This window comes from Fusarium keratoplasticum, chromosome 14 (assembly GCF_025433545.1).
Source record: "Fusarium keratoplasticum isolate Fu6.1 chromosome 14, whole genome shotgun sequence".
Classification (NCBI taxonomy): Eukaryota; Fungi; Ascomycota; class Sordariomycetes; order Hypocreales; family Nectriaceae; genus Fusarium; species Fusarium keratoplasticum.
Genome location: NC_070542.1, coordinates 316374 through 331354, shown reverse-complemented (window position 1 = coordinate 331354; position 14981 = coordinate 316374). Strand labels below are relative to the sequence as shown.

Here is a 14981-nt window from a genome sequence, read left to right as displayed (position 1 = left end):
AAATATTAATAGCTTAGCTAATATTTTTTATAGATAATAGGGATAGGCAGAAGCATTAGGGTATTTAACTAGGGGTACCCTTCGCTAAGACTCTCTTATGACTTGTCTAAGCTACTTTCTAGACTGTTTTATCTAGAGTTTATAGCTTAAAATATCTTCTTTAGAAATTTCTAGCTATGGAATTTATATTAAGGTTTCTATTTACCTCTCTTATTATAACCCTTTATTAAGATAAAAATATACTATATATATAGAAATATAATTAGTATAACCAGCCTATGGGTATATAAGCGTTTATATATTAATAAAGACTGAAATTATAATATCTCATAAAGCTAGTAAAAGTAAGCGTTTTTAGACATCCCTCGGCTGTTTATATCGCTTCCTCTGGCTTCTGACCGTAGACCACATGCCTATCGTGAAATGTTTAGCAACCTATTCAGATTTTTGACCCGCCTTAGTACTCACATATTACCGTAGGTCAAATTATTAGGGTTCCGGACTGCAGCGCGCATCTGAGCAACAAGGACCTGGACCTCATCAAAGCTCCAGCCCAATATCTGGCCCACTGGGTAGACAGCAAACCCGTCAAGACTTAAGTCAAGGTAGAAACCAGTGAGTTTGCCCAACTGTTTCAGCTTCTTATCCTTAGCCCAGCCACCGTATGGTATCTTGAACTTCCGATGAGTGACCTCAGCAAATCCAGCCTCGCTCGCCCACTGACCCATGCTATTGTCACGGAACATAAAGGTACGTCCCAGCTTATTGCCAGCGTCGTAGAATAGCTGTGCCCACCGCTGAAAGATGCTGAGTGGCACATTAGCTCGATCTCAACGGCAGCGGGCACTCTGGAGGTAGGTATTGCCCAAACTGGGGCTATACGGGAAATACTCACTGCTCCTTGTCAACCTTCACATCTGGGTTGTCGCATCCTAACTCGATATCAGGTTCTAAATGCTGGAACCAGCCGCCCGGCTTGAGGAAGCGGAACATCTGGCGATAGAACTTGGGCCAATCATCAATGGCACCCTGCATGTAGCGAACATGAATGAAGTCGAACGATTCGGGCTCGAAGGTCCAGTCAAGCTGGGCATCATCTATTTGGAAGCTTAGATTTGGTGGCACCCAGTCAGGTTGTGTTGGAGAAATATCAACGCCGATAACCTCGGCGGAGGGATATTCGTCTGCGAAGTCGCTAAGAGGAGTCAGTGAATCATGTCGAATACTAGCAACAAAGATACTTGCATGGCCCAAATACCAGATCCAGTTCCCACGTCAAGAACCCGCTACATTGACACGTTAGTCTATCGCGGTTGCGGCATAGAGACACGGGCGGGTTAGACCTCGGGAGATTCGCGAATTGGTGGGAGGAACAATTTATCATCCAGCATCATTGTTATCCAAGCGTGTCTATGTTTGAGGTGACGATCAGTTTCCATTCTAATCAATTTCGGCAATAATCATAGGTCTTACGCGACTTCAAATCCCTCCAAGTGCTTATCATCGTTTGGGGCCCTAGAATATACATCAGTATGTAGGCACCCAAGGGTGATAACGAGGGATCATGCGCCTATATACCAATACTCGGTGGTCTTCGACGACTGGTACGTTCGGCCTCGGATGGTTCGATACTCGAAGATGCTCGCCGTAACAGAGGCAGTAGACTCATGGTAACTATCGCAATCTTTAGCTTTGACGCACCTGATTAATGAATGAGTGGACAGTGTAGAGGTTACTTTGCCCTCGGGCTGCCTTACCTGTCAGAATCGATGGCTGAGTCGTCGTCGCCGAGACCAACAACACCCGGGTCCTGAAAGGATCGTCAGTTTCGAGCTAATTAAATACATGATCTGGAGTCGACCATGAGGTAAATAATACCGCCTCAATTTGGATCGGTGCCTGGTCAGGAGAGGACATTGCAAGACAGATGGGTGCCTTAATGTTGTATGAAATGAAGTGGAAAGAAGGTGTCCTCGATGTGGTTTAATGAAGTGAGGGGAATTGCATTAGGTGGGCCGGCAAAACTGTCCTTTTATAGACAGCTTAAGAGTCAAGGAGCCCCTCCTGACAAGTGAGCGGTGAGTTCGCTGACACTAGCTGGATGAAGTCTAGTCAATGGTATAATCAGGCCATGTTAAGAGGGGCAACATGATATACCCCATAACCGCCTGCACCCCTTAACCGCTATATTATTAAATCTCCCTAGTAATATCTATACTAGCACTCTAAATAGCTACTGGAGTACCAGCAAGATTTACAAGCCCCACGCCCTCTGTGTTGTTAATCACCTCAATGGCATCTTGCTGCTCAACCGTGTTCAAGTTGGACTGGCTAATCGTGTATCCCAAGAGTGCCTGTACCTGAGGGTCATACTTTTCGACTATCTCCCGGGGGATAGCCAAGAACTGGTTCTCATCTGAAGTGTAGCAGCTCTTGGTCATGTGCATTGAATAGATGATCCGTCTCTCATTCGTCTTGTTCTCACCAGCGCCATGCCAGATGCTCCCAATAATCATGATGGCATCATCGATGTCTATCTCAGCGGTTGAGCACAAGGCAGGGTCGACGGGTGGACGGTCGTCGCCATAGACGTGGGAACCAACAAGCAACTGCGTAGCTCCGTTCTCCCATACACATTTCTACAGTACCTCGATCAGCCTCCCTGTGGCATGCACTGTTTTTCTTTGCATAGGTGTGCTTACCGTGCCGGCAACCAAAAGTCCAAGGAGACTGCTGGCACCGCTGCCTTCGGGATGGATGGGGTGCTGTGGAGTGTCGTCTCGGTGAAGGGGCTGAGCTGCCGAAGGACCCTTTCGGCTGAAGGCCTGGGAGGTCGCCAGAACGGGATCCGAGATACACTTTCGTCGTGTTTCTCCTTTCCAGGGGTACCTTAGGCCCAGATCAGGGACTGGGTTCTGACTGATCCCGGTTATCAGGAAAGACATCCTATCGCATAAAATTAGCGCAGCCACCGTCTTGTACCCAAAACCCCGTCATGTTCATAGCTATTCCTCAACCGGCGATGGCTCTGACCGCCCTGCCCCACGTGCCAGAGGGTCATAGTGAAGTCATCACGGCTGTGATCTTGAGGAGGTAAACACATCGCATTTGAAGCTCAATTTCAACGCTTTGAGACGCAATTTTCGAGAAGAAGAGTATTGTTCCTGCGATTCCCATAGAAAATATACCTAAATCGAAGAGATGCCGCTCTCACGAGCCCGTCGGCAGTCCCGACGAGGTCCTCAATCGCTGCCGGCTACACAAGAGGAATCAGAGATGCCGCCCACCTACCCTCGCGATCCAAGCACGCAGCCGGCCGAGTCACAGCTTCATAATAGTCGGGGCTGGCATTGGACTGACGAGCAGACGTTATACTTCCTTCAGAAGCTCCTGGAGGCTCGTCGAGACGGCGAATTGAATGTGAATAAAGTCATGCCATACCGACGTGTATTGGAGAGCTTTATTCCCGGCTTCCAAGAGAGATGGGGGTCTGATATGTGGGGATATGAGACGTTGAAGAATAAGCTGAGGAATCTAAAGGGATTCTGGCGTGTTTTTCGTGATGCTGCTGACCTCTCGGGCACGGAGTATGACGAAGATACTGGGCGGCTTTATATGAGTCGATCTAACGCCAAGAAGGTCAGGGATAGGAATCCTCATCATGGGAATAAAGTCATTAGCGACGGACTTCTTATCGGTCCTTATATCTCCTTTGATTCATGGGGGGGAGATCTTCTCAGATGACCCGCCGGCAGGTCGTCTTATCACCGCAGCGACAGACGAGCGGGCATGGGGAGGGCACGCAGGAAGTGCGGCAGAAGCTCAAGATTCGGATGCCCTGATGGCCGACGACGATGAAGAAGAAGAAGAAGAAGAGAGGAGGACGAAATTGAAGTCGATATTGAAGAGGAGGCAGGGAATAGACTGAATAGTCTGCCGCAGAGTCAGCCACAGAGTCAACTTCCTAATTCCTTGCAACTTCCCGACTCTCTGCTCGAAGGAGGGGATTCACAACCGATTCCTGCGTCGCCTCGCACGTCTCATACGCCGGCAATAAGGTTAACTCCTTCTTCCACACGCCTGCGAGAGCGGCAACGTACCGCTATCTCTGAGTATCACACACAGACTTCATCATCGTCAAGGAAGAAGTCGAAGGGCCAGGGCACGATCACAGCGGAGGAGTTAAAGGAGCTTCTTCATGAGGATTCTGCGAGGCGCCTTTCCGTCACATTACGGGCAGCCGGGTCAGAGGATCTAGAGAGGGCTGTCAGCAACTGCTTGGAGGTTATTGGAGAAGCATATGGTATACCTTATGCCGTGAGGGCGATCGCGATGTTCAAAGAAGTGAGGAATGCGGTGATATGGAATGCGCTTGGTTCAGTGGAGGTGAAGAAGGCCTGGGTTGAGAGCCAAATTGGCCCGGCAGAATAAGGCTGTGAATAAGGCTATATGGTTACTGTGATTTGAAGATGAAGCTATGTAGTGTTATACCTGCTAAGGGGGCTTTTCCTATATAAATTGACCTTAATTCAGGTGCCTTATTACTGGCTTCAATAGAGCTATCACAGACCTGATTTTGCAGCTTCAAATTACCCCTCACCGCCTTCAGCCTCGCTGCGGCCCCTCTCTCTATTCACTTTCCTCACCTCCTTCACTTTCCTCGCTCTCGCCGCTGCCGCGTATCTCAACAGCTTCCTCGCCTCTATTGCCTCTGTGCCGACGATGATTTCTGGCTTCCTCTTCTCCTTCTTCTCTTCTTATTCCCAATACTTCATTATATCTCTGCCAAGTCGCTCTCGCGATCGCCGTACGTAATCCACGGGATGTCTGAGTCGGCACGAAGTCATCCGCGCGCCTCTTGGCTGCCTCCATCGCTGCCCGAGCGTGAGGGAAGTTATTCAGGTATGTCTGCAGATCAAGATCACGCTCATTAGGCTCGAGGCCGTCTCCTAAGATGAAATTCCACAGACCGGTGACCGCAAGGATAATACGCTGTTGATCCCGAATATCATATTCTGCGGCGCTGTGCCTCACGATCTTGAACTTCCTTTTCACTCGACCAAAGATCTGCTCCACGATGACTCGAAGCTGGGCGTGACGAAGGTTATATATCTCCTTTTTTATTCTGTGGCCGTCGATCAGCAGCTTCCCAGTCTTTTGAGATGGTATCTAGTCCCCGGGAAGGGAATTAGGATGCCTCGACTAGAGCCAAACCCGGCATCAGCTATGAAGAAGCGTGCTGAGGGGATTCGCAGGTCAATAGTCTTTGCAATCCGGATCAGTGAGGAGTCGTTGATAGAACCCTCGGCGCCCACAAGCATATATACGAAGAATCCCTCGAAGTTAACTGCTGTGAGGATATTCTGTGATATGTTGTTTTTCCTAGACCAATATCTCTTCTGATGCTTCCGGGGCACATAGGCAGGTATATGATAACCATCTATAGCTCTAACGGCGCCGTTGAACGCAGTCATTTTCGGGGATAACTCCACGAAAGCCGATAGATCAAGAAGATGACTTGTTAGCTGCATAACAAAGCGTATATGCAGTCGGCGAAGAGGTTCGAGGAGTTTATGGAAGATATTCGAGACGGTTCCTTGGCTGATACAGAAGCGAAAAGCAGTATTCCTCTGCGGCTCCCCATACGCGAAGATCCATAGCAGGATCATCAACTTCTGCTCGAGGGATATCTGCCTACTATCACGAGCAGAAGTATTAATCCTCAACCACCGGCAGAGGTCTCGAAATAGGGCTTGTGGCATACGGAATAGGTGCTTAAACATATCATCATCCCCCTCGAGCAGCCACGAGGCATAGTCTCTTGCAAGATGACGATTAGTACGGGGGCGGCGGCGTCGGCGGCCTCGCCAGCTCGGTCTCTCTTCTCCAATGACTCCAAAGAAGCGTAACAGGATGAGAACCCTGTGGCGGTTGGCGATGACTTCATCTTCTTCTATGAAGTAGCGCAGAAGGTCCTCATTCTCGAGGAGGCCGTCGCCATCGATTAGGTTCATAATTTCCTTATTTTCCTCGTCTTCAACCGACATTATTGACAGTTATCAGGAGTTGTGAATCGCCTCGTTTCACCCCCTCACGAGTGTATCAATTTGAGTCACGAAAATCGGTATGATCTACATCCCCGTTGCCGTCACGGGCAACCCGAAGCTCCCGGCTAGCTTGGTATATGAAGGTGGCGGTGTTTATGTGCAGCTATGCAATTGAGACAGTCAATTCTTATATCCCCCGCTAGAATTGGTGCCAAATTGAGCAAAGCGCGTCCCCTCATTCATTTACACCGAAAACCTGATGACAGGGATCTCCCAGATTGCTGACCCTGATCAGGGCCTTAATGAACTCACGTTAGTTTACCTAGCTATTAGACATGAGAAAGGTGCGAGGGCTGACACACGTCACATCACGTAAGAGTTCCTTGGCTACGTCTCGGTAGAGCGGATGGTTGAGCATCTTGTGAGCGACCGTATAGGACTTGCCGCAGAGGCCGCTAGGGAGGAGAAATGTCAGCGCCCGGGAACGGCGGTTAGGTCAATTCTGCCAGGCCTCATACCTCACAGGAGGATCGTCGGCGTTGAAGAGGGTGCCGTTGTAGCTACCCGTCTTTCCATAGTGTGGCCCAACCTCCCGGTGAATCTGCTTGATATCCTCGAGAGAGAAGAAGTTCTTGATGATCAGACCTCCGTCTCGACGAATGACATTGGAAACCTCCTCGACACTGGCTGTCACTGGCAGCACAGTGATCTCCGGGTTGTTTGCTTGGTGGGGAGGATTGGGCATGATGGTGGCTTGGAACGAGTTCTCTAATGATGATGATGGGAGATGCAACTATGAGGACTGAGGCACTTGAGTAGGCAAAAGCTGCGCGGTGAATTCAACTTGTGTGCAGGATAGCCCAAGTTATATAAGCTAAGGTCAAGATTACAGTTTCAAAGGTGACCGGGCCGCCAACTGGCTAGGCCGTTCTTGGTCCAAATGTGAGCGCGGATTATTTCCCTAATAGGCAATTATGCGATATCATGCCTACCAAACCCCGGACGATGCCGATGCCGTCACGCCTCAATGCTCGTTCTTGTCCATGACATGTTTCTTGGAACCCTCGACTATTTATATCTTGTGGCTTTCGTGGCATTCCTACCGGGTGGAAGGTGTTTATTCATCTTCGATATCCCTTTACCACTTATTCTACACTTGTCACTGCAGCTCGCCATGGTCTCCTACTCGATCCAGAAAGTGCCTGCATCTACCCCAGCCGCCGACCTCGCTGCAATTTTGCGCAAGGACGGTGCCTTGGTGGTTCAGAGGCTCGTGGAGCCCGCCATCTTAGACACTATACACCAGGAGCTCGCCCCAAAAACCATCGGCCCCCTGGTCGCCCTCGCCGCCAAGAGCAAGACCTTCGCTACTGAGCTTCTGACCAACTCGGTGGCTCAGGAGGTCGCGAGCCTCATCCTCACACGTTCGACCGGCTCCTGCTGGGGCCCCGAGAAATCCGTATCTACCAGCATTCACCGGCTGTCAGCGGCGACCTTGTTTTTGCATGGGCCGGGATACGAAGGAGATGATCTAATGCGGGAGGACGAGGCCCACCACGTCAGACATCCAGCTTCACCCGTCGAGGCTGACCTCGGAATTGTCTTCGCTGGCACAGCTCTCAGAGCCGGAGCCGGTGCTAGAAAGGTGATCCTCCTTTCCAACCACTGGGATGATGAGAAGGTGCCACGATCCGAGCTTGCAGAGGACGTGGAATTGGATGCTGGAGATGCCCTGTTCTTGTAAGTCCTTGGAATGACATCACATCCAACCCCCTCCCATGCCAGTGTATATAAACGAAATAAGAAAACACAGCGAGGGAAAACGAACAAGCTAACAGCACTGACATTGGATTCCTCAGCATGGGATCAACATACACTGCCCCCGGCCCGAATACAAGTACCGACAAGTACCTCTTTTCGATCGAGGTCGACTTCTGCGGAGGTTGGTGCCGTAGCCGCGAAAACCAATATCTGGCCGTTCCCAGAGAAATAATCGAGATCTACCCGGAAAAGAGGCAGAGGCTTCTTGGCTGGTACATTAGCAGCCCGTACGGGGGATACGTGGAGATGATGGACCCTCTGGAATGGCTCAAGACGGGCGGTGACCCGGCAAAGTTCAGACCTGGTGATCTTGTCTAGTATAGTGGAATTTGGACAGCCTTAAAAAGCATATATTACGTGCGACTGGCAATATATCGTGTCGATGCTTTCAAACAAATCTCTTTATGATACGCCCCTAGCCACGGTGTTGACGTCAAAGTGCAACAACACGCTGTTTCAAACACGGCACCTATTCCTAACTTCAACTTCAAAGTGGTAAAAGCTTAACCATCAATATCAACTCACTCAAGGTAGTAAACTCAACTATTGCTTTGGTAGACCTTTCATTTCACAGGTCTGACTGTCATTCATGTGAATTTACGCAGCATCTTCTACTCTATATTCAATAAAGGGCTTGATACATTTTCCAATCCATCCCAACTCTTACAAGTCCTGCCCACAATACTCTACTCAGTTCTTGTCTGCAAGAATGAAGATGCCTCAGCAAGTTCCTGGAACGAGGTTGGCTCGTATGACTTTCGAGCATCTATGAACCAGCCCAGGATGCAGAGGATTACAACGGCTCCCCACAGAAGGACAGTGTAGTTCATATTCTCGGCGTTGACAGGGTGTTTCTGTGGAATCTGCAAGAGCTGGTCAGTCACTGGCTCACATACCAACACCGCGCATCTACCACTTATGGCGAACAAAACCAGAGCGATACCAACAAAGAAAATTACGAATGCGTTGATTCCGTAGCCCCATTTTCCAAGGCTGAAACGGGTTTTTGGCAGCTTGTCCCGTCCAAAGATGAGCAAAACTGCCGAGGGAGAGCCAAAACTAAGAAACATAAAGGACACCTCGGCCCCCAGGATGGCATTGAAGCCCTCGGTCGAGAACAGGTAACTGGGGTAATAATTAGTACATACCCCTCTTGAATACCAGATTAAGCAGCAATGGCCACTTACACGAGTCCGAATACAATGCATAGCAATAGACAAAGATGGAGAGAGTAGAGTGGAAGAGTGTTCCGGCCCGACACTTGGGTCAGCCTAGTCGAGATGTTACCAATCATGAAACGAGATAATCTACTTGAAAGGTCATGTTTGCATACTTCCTTGTGAATAGGCCGCCGTCTCGTGCGAGCGCGTAGCCCTGCCTGCTGGCGGCAGTCATGGATCCGAGAGTAGATCCAACGAACCCAATGAGCAAGACCAGGTTGAAGACGATGGCAGCGGCATCACTCTTTAGCCCAAGTCGAACAAGTTCGATGACGGGGACTCTGGAAAGCACCTGTGGTTAGCCAATGCCTTTAGAAGTATAATGCCACGGAGTTTGCCTAGTAGAGGCAAGAAGGGCATACCCTGTGACCGAGTTCTGGATCGCTTCCATGTCTTTGATGGAAAACCCAAGCACGAGAATATAAATGACACCGATCAAGAACTGGCTGCCGATCAAAAAGTACAGAGTGATAGGGACATTTCGCTCAGGCCGTTCAATCTCCTCTGACAGATGGCATGCTGCATCCAAGGCAGCAAAGCCCCCCATGCAGTTTACCAAGCCCAAGGCGACGGCAATCGATGCACTATTGTACCATATTGCATACATCCAATCAGCTACAGTCGTGACGGGGAATAGGGGTTGCGCTTCCCTTGGTTCTCGGAGAGACATACCCGGTTGCATCGATGACATCGCGGAAGACGAAGGATGGGCTGGCCTTGTCGCTGATGGCAAGGAGAGCAATGGAGAACGCGACAAAGGAAGCAATGTTCATAATGACTGCAGTAATCATCAGTTAGTCTGATTGCCTAGGTTTCGACCGGCTGGACCTGAGGCCCTACCAATGACATTCTCAATCCAGGCTACCGCCGACAGCATGAAGCAGTTGATGGCCCATGCAACAACAGACCAAAGGATGTAGAACAGGAAGAGCTGCCATCGCCTTGAGGTGTCAAAGTCAGGATTGCACATGTTGATCAAGGACATGGTCAGGCCGGCAGCGATGGATGCGCAGGCGGCAATGGTGAGGACCCAGCCAAAGAAATTGAGCCAGCCCAACGGGTATCCGGCTTTGCGCCTATGCTTTTCAGGGAGCAAGAACAGGGCATAGTGGTAGGCACCGCCGGCGGTCGGGAAAATTGCCGCGCACTCGGCAAAGGTGGCCATGATGGCGGTGACGCCGATGCAATCGTATTGCGCGTTCTTCCAGGTCATACGATAAGTCTTGGCTTGCTTAGCTATCCTATGGTGGCAGTGCAAACTGATCGGCGGCTCCTCTATCCGACCCTGCTCACTAAACCTTAATTTAAGTAACCAGATACGGCAGATGCGCTAGCTTTACCCCCCTCCCCTATACCTTTGTTTTTTACATTATTATCTGCCGTAAGATGACGTCTCAAGCGATTGCTAAGATGCAGTATCAAGCTAGTATAAGTGTAATTAATAATAAAGAGATTTATTAATTTTATTAATTAATAATCCCTTTTTAAAAAAACATATGTTATATTATAATTTTATAAATTTTCATTTATAAATTTTTAAGTAATATAGTAATGCCCTAGAGATTACTACTACCCTACCTAAAGGTAATATTAACAAAATAAAGAGTATATAAGTTATCGTCGGCCGAAAGCATAGGGATGGTAAACTAGAGATCAAGCTAGGCTGGGCCCCGTACAGACGACAGCTTCAATTGCTTGGTGGTATGCCTGGACAAGAAAAGGTAGTGCCATCCCAGCTGTCCTGGTAAGGACTAAAGGACGGGCAAATTGAAGATCACTGATGCTATCCACAACATGCGGTGCCCAAAGAAGGGTCTTGTTCGCCTTGGTGGGAGGGACCAACTTGTCGATACAGGTCGAAGTAAGCATGTGCAGGAAGAAAAAATCCACGCCTTGCTCATACAAAGTTGAGGGGCCACTGAGGTTTGTGTGATGGGTTTCTCAAGCTTTACACCGTAGACATTTCAGAATGATTGCGCACTGAGGTCCATGATTGACCAACAAGTCTCAAACAACCACCAAGAGACGTGGTATCGGGGGAATGAAAGCGCCAGTGCAATAATCTACTCTAGAGTATTATGGACAAGACCCTGCCTTTGTTCCTCAAGTTCAGCCCCCATGCTTGCGACGTGGAGTTACATGCTCCTATTTCGCATCTGCCAAAATATCGATCAAGGCTTTCTCACTGAGCATAAAGGTCGCGAGAACAGGCACCTCGCCAGGCTGCACTGGGAAAACAGATCCATCAACAACCCGTAGGTTACGAGCGCCTCTAACTCGCAGCTTAGAATCCAGGACTGCCAAAGGATCATCGCCCCTGCCGATCGCGCAAGAACCCGAGGCATGGTGAGAATAGACCTGCGCGCGGAGATAGCGCCTCTGCCACTCATCCGTGCACTCAACGCTCTGAGCACAGGGGCGAAACTCAGTGAAGGTGTTGTTTTCAAGACTGTTAAAGATGGGCCTAACAAAGTTGATGGCTTCAACCATAGAATCGAGGTCCTTATCATTACCCTCTCGAAAGAAGCCCAGGTAGATCTCTGGCGTATCTCGGGGGTCGCGAGACCGGAGCTTGACGGTGCCATTGGCATTTCGAGGATGGAGCTGCATGAAGCCGCATTCGAATTCGTTCTCGTTGTAGCCAGGCATACCAGGGAAGAAACCGATAAAATTCATACTTCCGCAATAGAAGTGGATATCGCGCGTTCGCAAGGCCTGCGACGTGGTATAAAACATATCCCAGAACCCTGCGATGTTATTCGCAAAAGTCCCGTAAAGAACAGCCTCGTAGTTATCGTGGATTCCGCTGCCAACTCCCGGTAAATCAAGAACCACCGGGATATCGAACTGCTTCAGCTCCTCGGCCGGACCGACGCCACTCAGCTTCAGAATCTGAGGGGTGTTGAAGACGCCGGCCGCAATGATGACTTCTCTTGTCGCAAATGCTCTACCAGGAGTGCCTTCAAAGTCTGGATCATGTCTCGGATCCGCTGAGTAGAGGCTTTGGCCTTGCAAGTACTCGACACCGATAGCTGTAGGCTTTTTCTCTTCCTCTCCCTTCTTAGAAGAGTGGTTGGCAAAGAGAACCCTTGTGACAAGGGTGTGCTCTTGGACCGTGAGGGGGAAATTCCGAGGATCATTAAGCGTTGCGCGAATCAGCTGGAGTGGGCTCGAGCGGACGCCAAATCGTGAATGGGTAAGAGGAGCATAGACGCCGTCTGTGGTATCCCTTGCAGGATCATCCGTGTTGATATCGCGGCTGAGCAATTCGAATAGCGATAAGCCCGTGGTATTCCCTCCCAGCCTGTCAGAGGCAAGTTGTGCAAGTGATACCAGGTCAGACCTGTCGAGGGCCCAGGAAGGGTCAGCCTGAGAGGTATCGAGATACCCAGTAAATCCATGTGCTGGGGTGCTGCCATTTTCCAGATAATTGCATCTCTCGAGGGTGACAAGATGCTGGCGCCAATTTTCTACCCTCCACGAATCGTCGCCAGTGATCTCGGCAATATCGTTATAATCCACCTGGGCCGGCAAAGAGACGTATGCAGCGTTATGCATAGCACAACCCCCAATAGTTGCCGCACGAGGATAGTAAATACCTAAGCGCTGTGCTCCCTCGGGAGGGTCGAGTCCAACATAGAACGAGCCATTGGCCTGCCTCCAGGTCGTAAACTCGTGCTCGTTCTCAAATTCGGGGACGTCACGGCTGACGAAAAAGTCCCATCTGGTCAGCGGGTCATTGACGGCTAGAGTATTCTCGAAGACCGTGTGCGAGTTTGGATTGTCAATCTGGTCATCGCCAGCGTCGATGAGGAGAACTGAATGGCCAGCCTGTGCTAGTTTTGCAGCCAGGGGCCCTCCACCTGGGCCAGATCCTACCACAATATACTCATAGGTATTATTGCCGTGAGGCCCTTTCGTGGCATCAGCCGTGGTAGCGAGGGCCAGTAAAGCTGCCCAAAGTTTCATCTTGGCTTGAGTCGTTCTTAATGATGCGTCTTTGGGAAACAAATATTGAGAAATCTCACGGTATAACAAAGTTGGGTTGTGATCTGCTCAGTCGGGAACCTCAAGGCACTTTAGGACAAAACCTTCACTTTATATCTATCTGTGTATACGTGACATTACTCGAGGCTCACCTCCGAAACTTGAACACGTGGCAATTCAACCCTGTCCAGCATGGGACTCGTAATCCTCTCCTCGTTCTACATGGGACTGGTCATCTTCGTCGTCATTTCTATCACTGTAGTCGTCAGCCGTTACGGCCAGCGTTCGCTGTGAATGCGTGTTGAGCGTACAAGTTGCAAGGGGTTTGAACATTGTACAATATGCCTGCATCTCACCCCTGCATAGACTGGCATGGCCACAGCGGGCTGCCAATGAGAGGCACCGCTGCTAAGAGGTTGCCAGTGAGGATACCTCTCCTCCGGTGGCCCTGCTGTGACAAAGCGAAGTAGCCTGTTTAACATTTAAACCCCCTGCAGCCTGTAACATTCAGTTTCCGTCTGCAGATCAAGATAACCTTACTAGCCTTAAGCGTGTCGATCTGCCCCCTTTTGGAATGATCAACCCTGGAGAAAAATCGCACTTGACGGAGTTAAACTTCATCTATCTCCGTCGCCGAGGAACCCGAGCCGGAGCCCGGGGTCGACTCGAGCCGTGTATATGGTAGTCCGGCCAAAACAGGTTCACCGCTCATCTAATCTTAAGTTCGAGTTCGGTTTCGCGCTCGCGCTTAGGCTCAAGATCCCGAACTCAAGCTGGGCGCTTGAGACTAGCTGATGCTGTAGATATCACGCAGTGCTCAAAGTTGGTCCGAGGTTTGAAACGGCTAGCTAATGCCGCCATGACCGAACGGAGCCTGGGGTGTGTCCTGCCCTGGTTTCCAATGCAGAAAGTTCTTTGGCCGGGTTGGCTGCTCGGCTCATTGTGGGCTGTTATCTCGATGGCAATAGACCTTGGATGCTTGCGACAAAGGCGACTCTATACCACATGATGGCCTCACAACTACACGATCTTTACCTGTAAAAGGACTCGGCCAATCCACCCCTTGCCGTTAGTGAAACCTACTTTACCACACCATGTTGCTGCATATGCAACCTCCCATACGCCTCAGTCGCGTCGCCGACTGAATCTTCCCCTAGAGCTCAGCAAGACACCGCTGCTGCACCACAGCGGGAACACCTTTGCGTAGAGTCCTAAACAGCCCACTAGCGGTTACTGTTTGAAGATAAATTAGGCTTCGTAGATGGTCCTGACCCAGCGAGTTCACTTCAACAATAAGCTCGGTCAATGTGTCTCATGCAAGTGGGGATAACAACATGGTACACGTATTTGGAAAGGACTCGGATTTGGTAAAATTGCCGCGGGTTCCTCTTCGTAGCCTTCTGCCAAGATCAGCGGTAAAACTTTCAGACTTCCCCAAAAAGGCAGTATACACGACCATGGGGATCGACTCGGAGACACCAGCATGGGGTTTGCGTAACCGTCAGATGCAGCGGGCAGACGAGTGGCTCCCTTCAGCAGTCCAATTGGGATTCAACTTTGTACTTGCGAAACCCAAAATCTATCTCAGCGTCAAAGCATATCCGATACCCGCTCTCCGGCTACTGTGCGGGGCATATGAGATGCAAGTTCTGACGCGCAGTGAGCTTTTCGTACCCCCAATACAGTTTGAGGCAAATGATCTGAAGCCACCATGTCTGACAGCACGGTAGTATTCATCACCTTGTCGGCTATTCTGATCCTACAACCAGCTGAAGCTAGTTTATATATCAAGCTCCGAAGCCAGTCAGCTTTCATCAAAAAATAGCAGTCAACAGAAAGATGCAGCAATCAGCCAAGGCACGCCAAAGGACTACGTCCAACTCATCGCACTGATACAGCGACAAGA

General features: G+C 49.9%; 5 protein-coding genes across 5 annotated transcripts; 1 reads left to right on the top strand and 4 right to left on the bottom strand.

Moving 5' to 3' along the window:
* Nucleotides 1-373: 373 nt before the first annotated feature.
* On the bottom strand, nt 374-1917 carry NCS57_01475000 (uncharacterized protein; the record flags this gene model as incomplete). Its single annotated transcript, XM_053064342.1, has 9 exons — nt 374-413; nt 469-807; nt 896-1195; nt 1246-1286; nt 1344-1410; nt 1474-1515; nt 1579-1674; nt 1758-1810; nt 1879-1917. 9 exons carry the CDS (start codon nt 1915-1917, stop codon nt 374-376), a joined length of 1017 nt encoding a protein of 338 aa, XP_052906226.1.
* Nucleotides 1918-6369: 4452 nt separating this feature from the next.
* On the bottom strand, nt 6370-6792 carry NCS57_01474900 (uncharacterized protein; the record flags this gene model as incomplete). Its single annotated transcript, XM_053064341.1, has 2 exons — nt 6370-6502; nt 6566-6792. The coding sequence occupies 2 exons, from the start codon at nt 6790-6792 to the stop codon at nt 6370-6372; spliced, it is 360 nt and encodes a 119-aa protein (XP_052906225.1).
* Nucleotides 6793-7221: 429 nt separating this feature from the next.
* NCS57_01474800 (uncharacterized protein) lies at nt 7222-8186 on the top strand (the record flags this gene model as incomplete). The annotated part of the gene is made up of 2 exons (XM_053064340.1): nt 7222-7787; nt 7907-8186. 2 exons carry the CDS (start codon nt 7222-7224, stop codon nt 8184-8186), a joined length of 846 nt encoding a protein of 281 aa, XP_052906224.1.
* Nucleotides 8187-8554: 368 nt separating this feature from the next.
* On the bottom strand, nt 8555-10253 carry NCS57_01474700 (uncharacterized protein; the record flags this gene model as incomplete). Its single annotated transcript, XM_053064339.1, has 6 exons — nt 8555-8993; nt 9056-9139; nt 9202-9369; nt 9451-9672; nt 9761-9866; nt 9929-10253. The coding sequence occupies 6 exons, from the start codon at nt 10251-10253 to the stop codon at nt 8555-8557; spliced, it is 1344 nt and encodes a 447-aa protein (XP_052906223.1).
* A 980-nt stretch (nt 10254-11233) lies between these two features.
* Nucleotides 11234-13057, bottom strand: NCS57_01474600 (uncharacterized protein; the record flags this gene model as incomplete). The annotated part of the gene is made up of 1 exon (XM_053064338.1): nt 11234-13057. The coding sequence occupies one exon, from the start codon at nt 13055-13057 to the stop codon at nt 11234-11236; it is 1824 nt and encodes a 607-aa protein (XP_052906222.1).
* Nucleotides 13058-14981: the final 1924 nt, after the last annotated feature.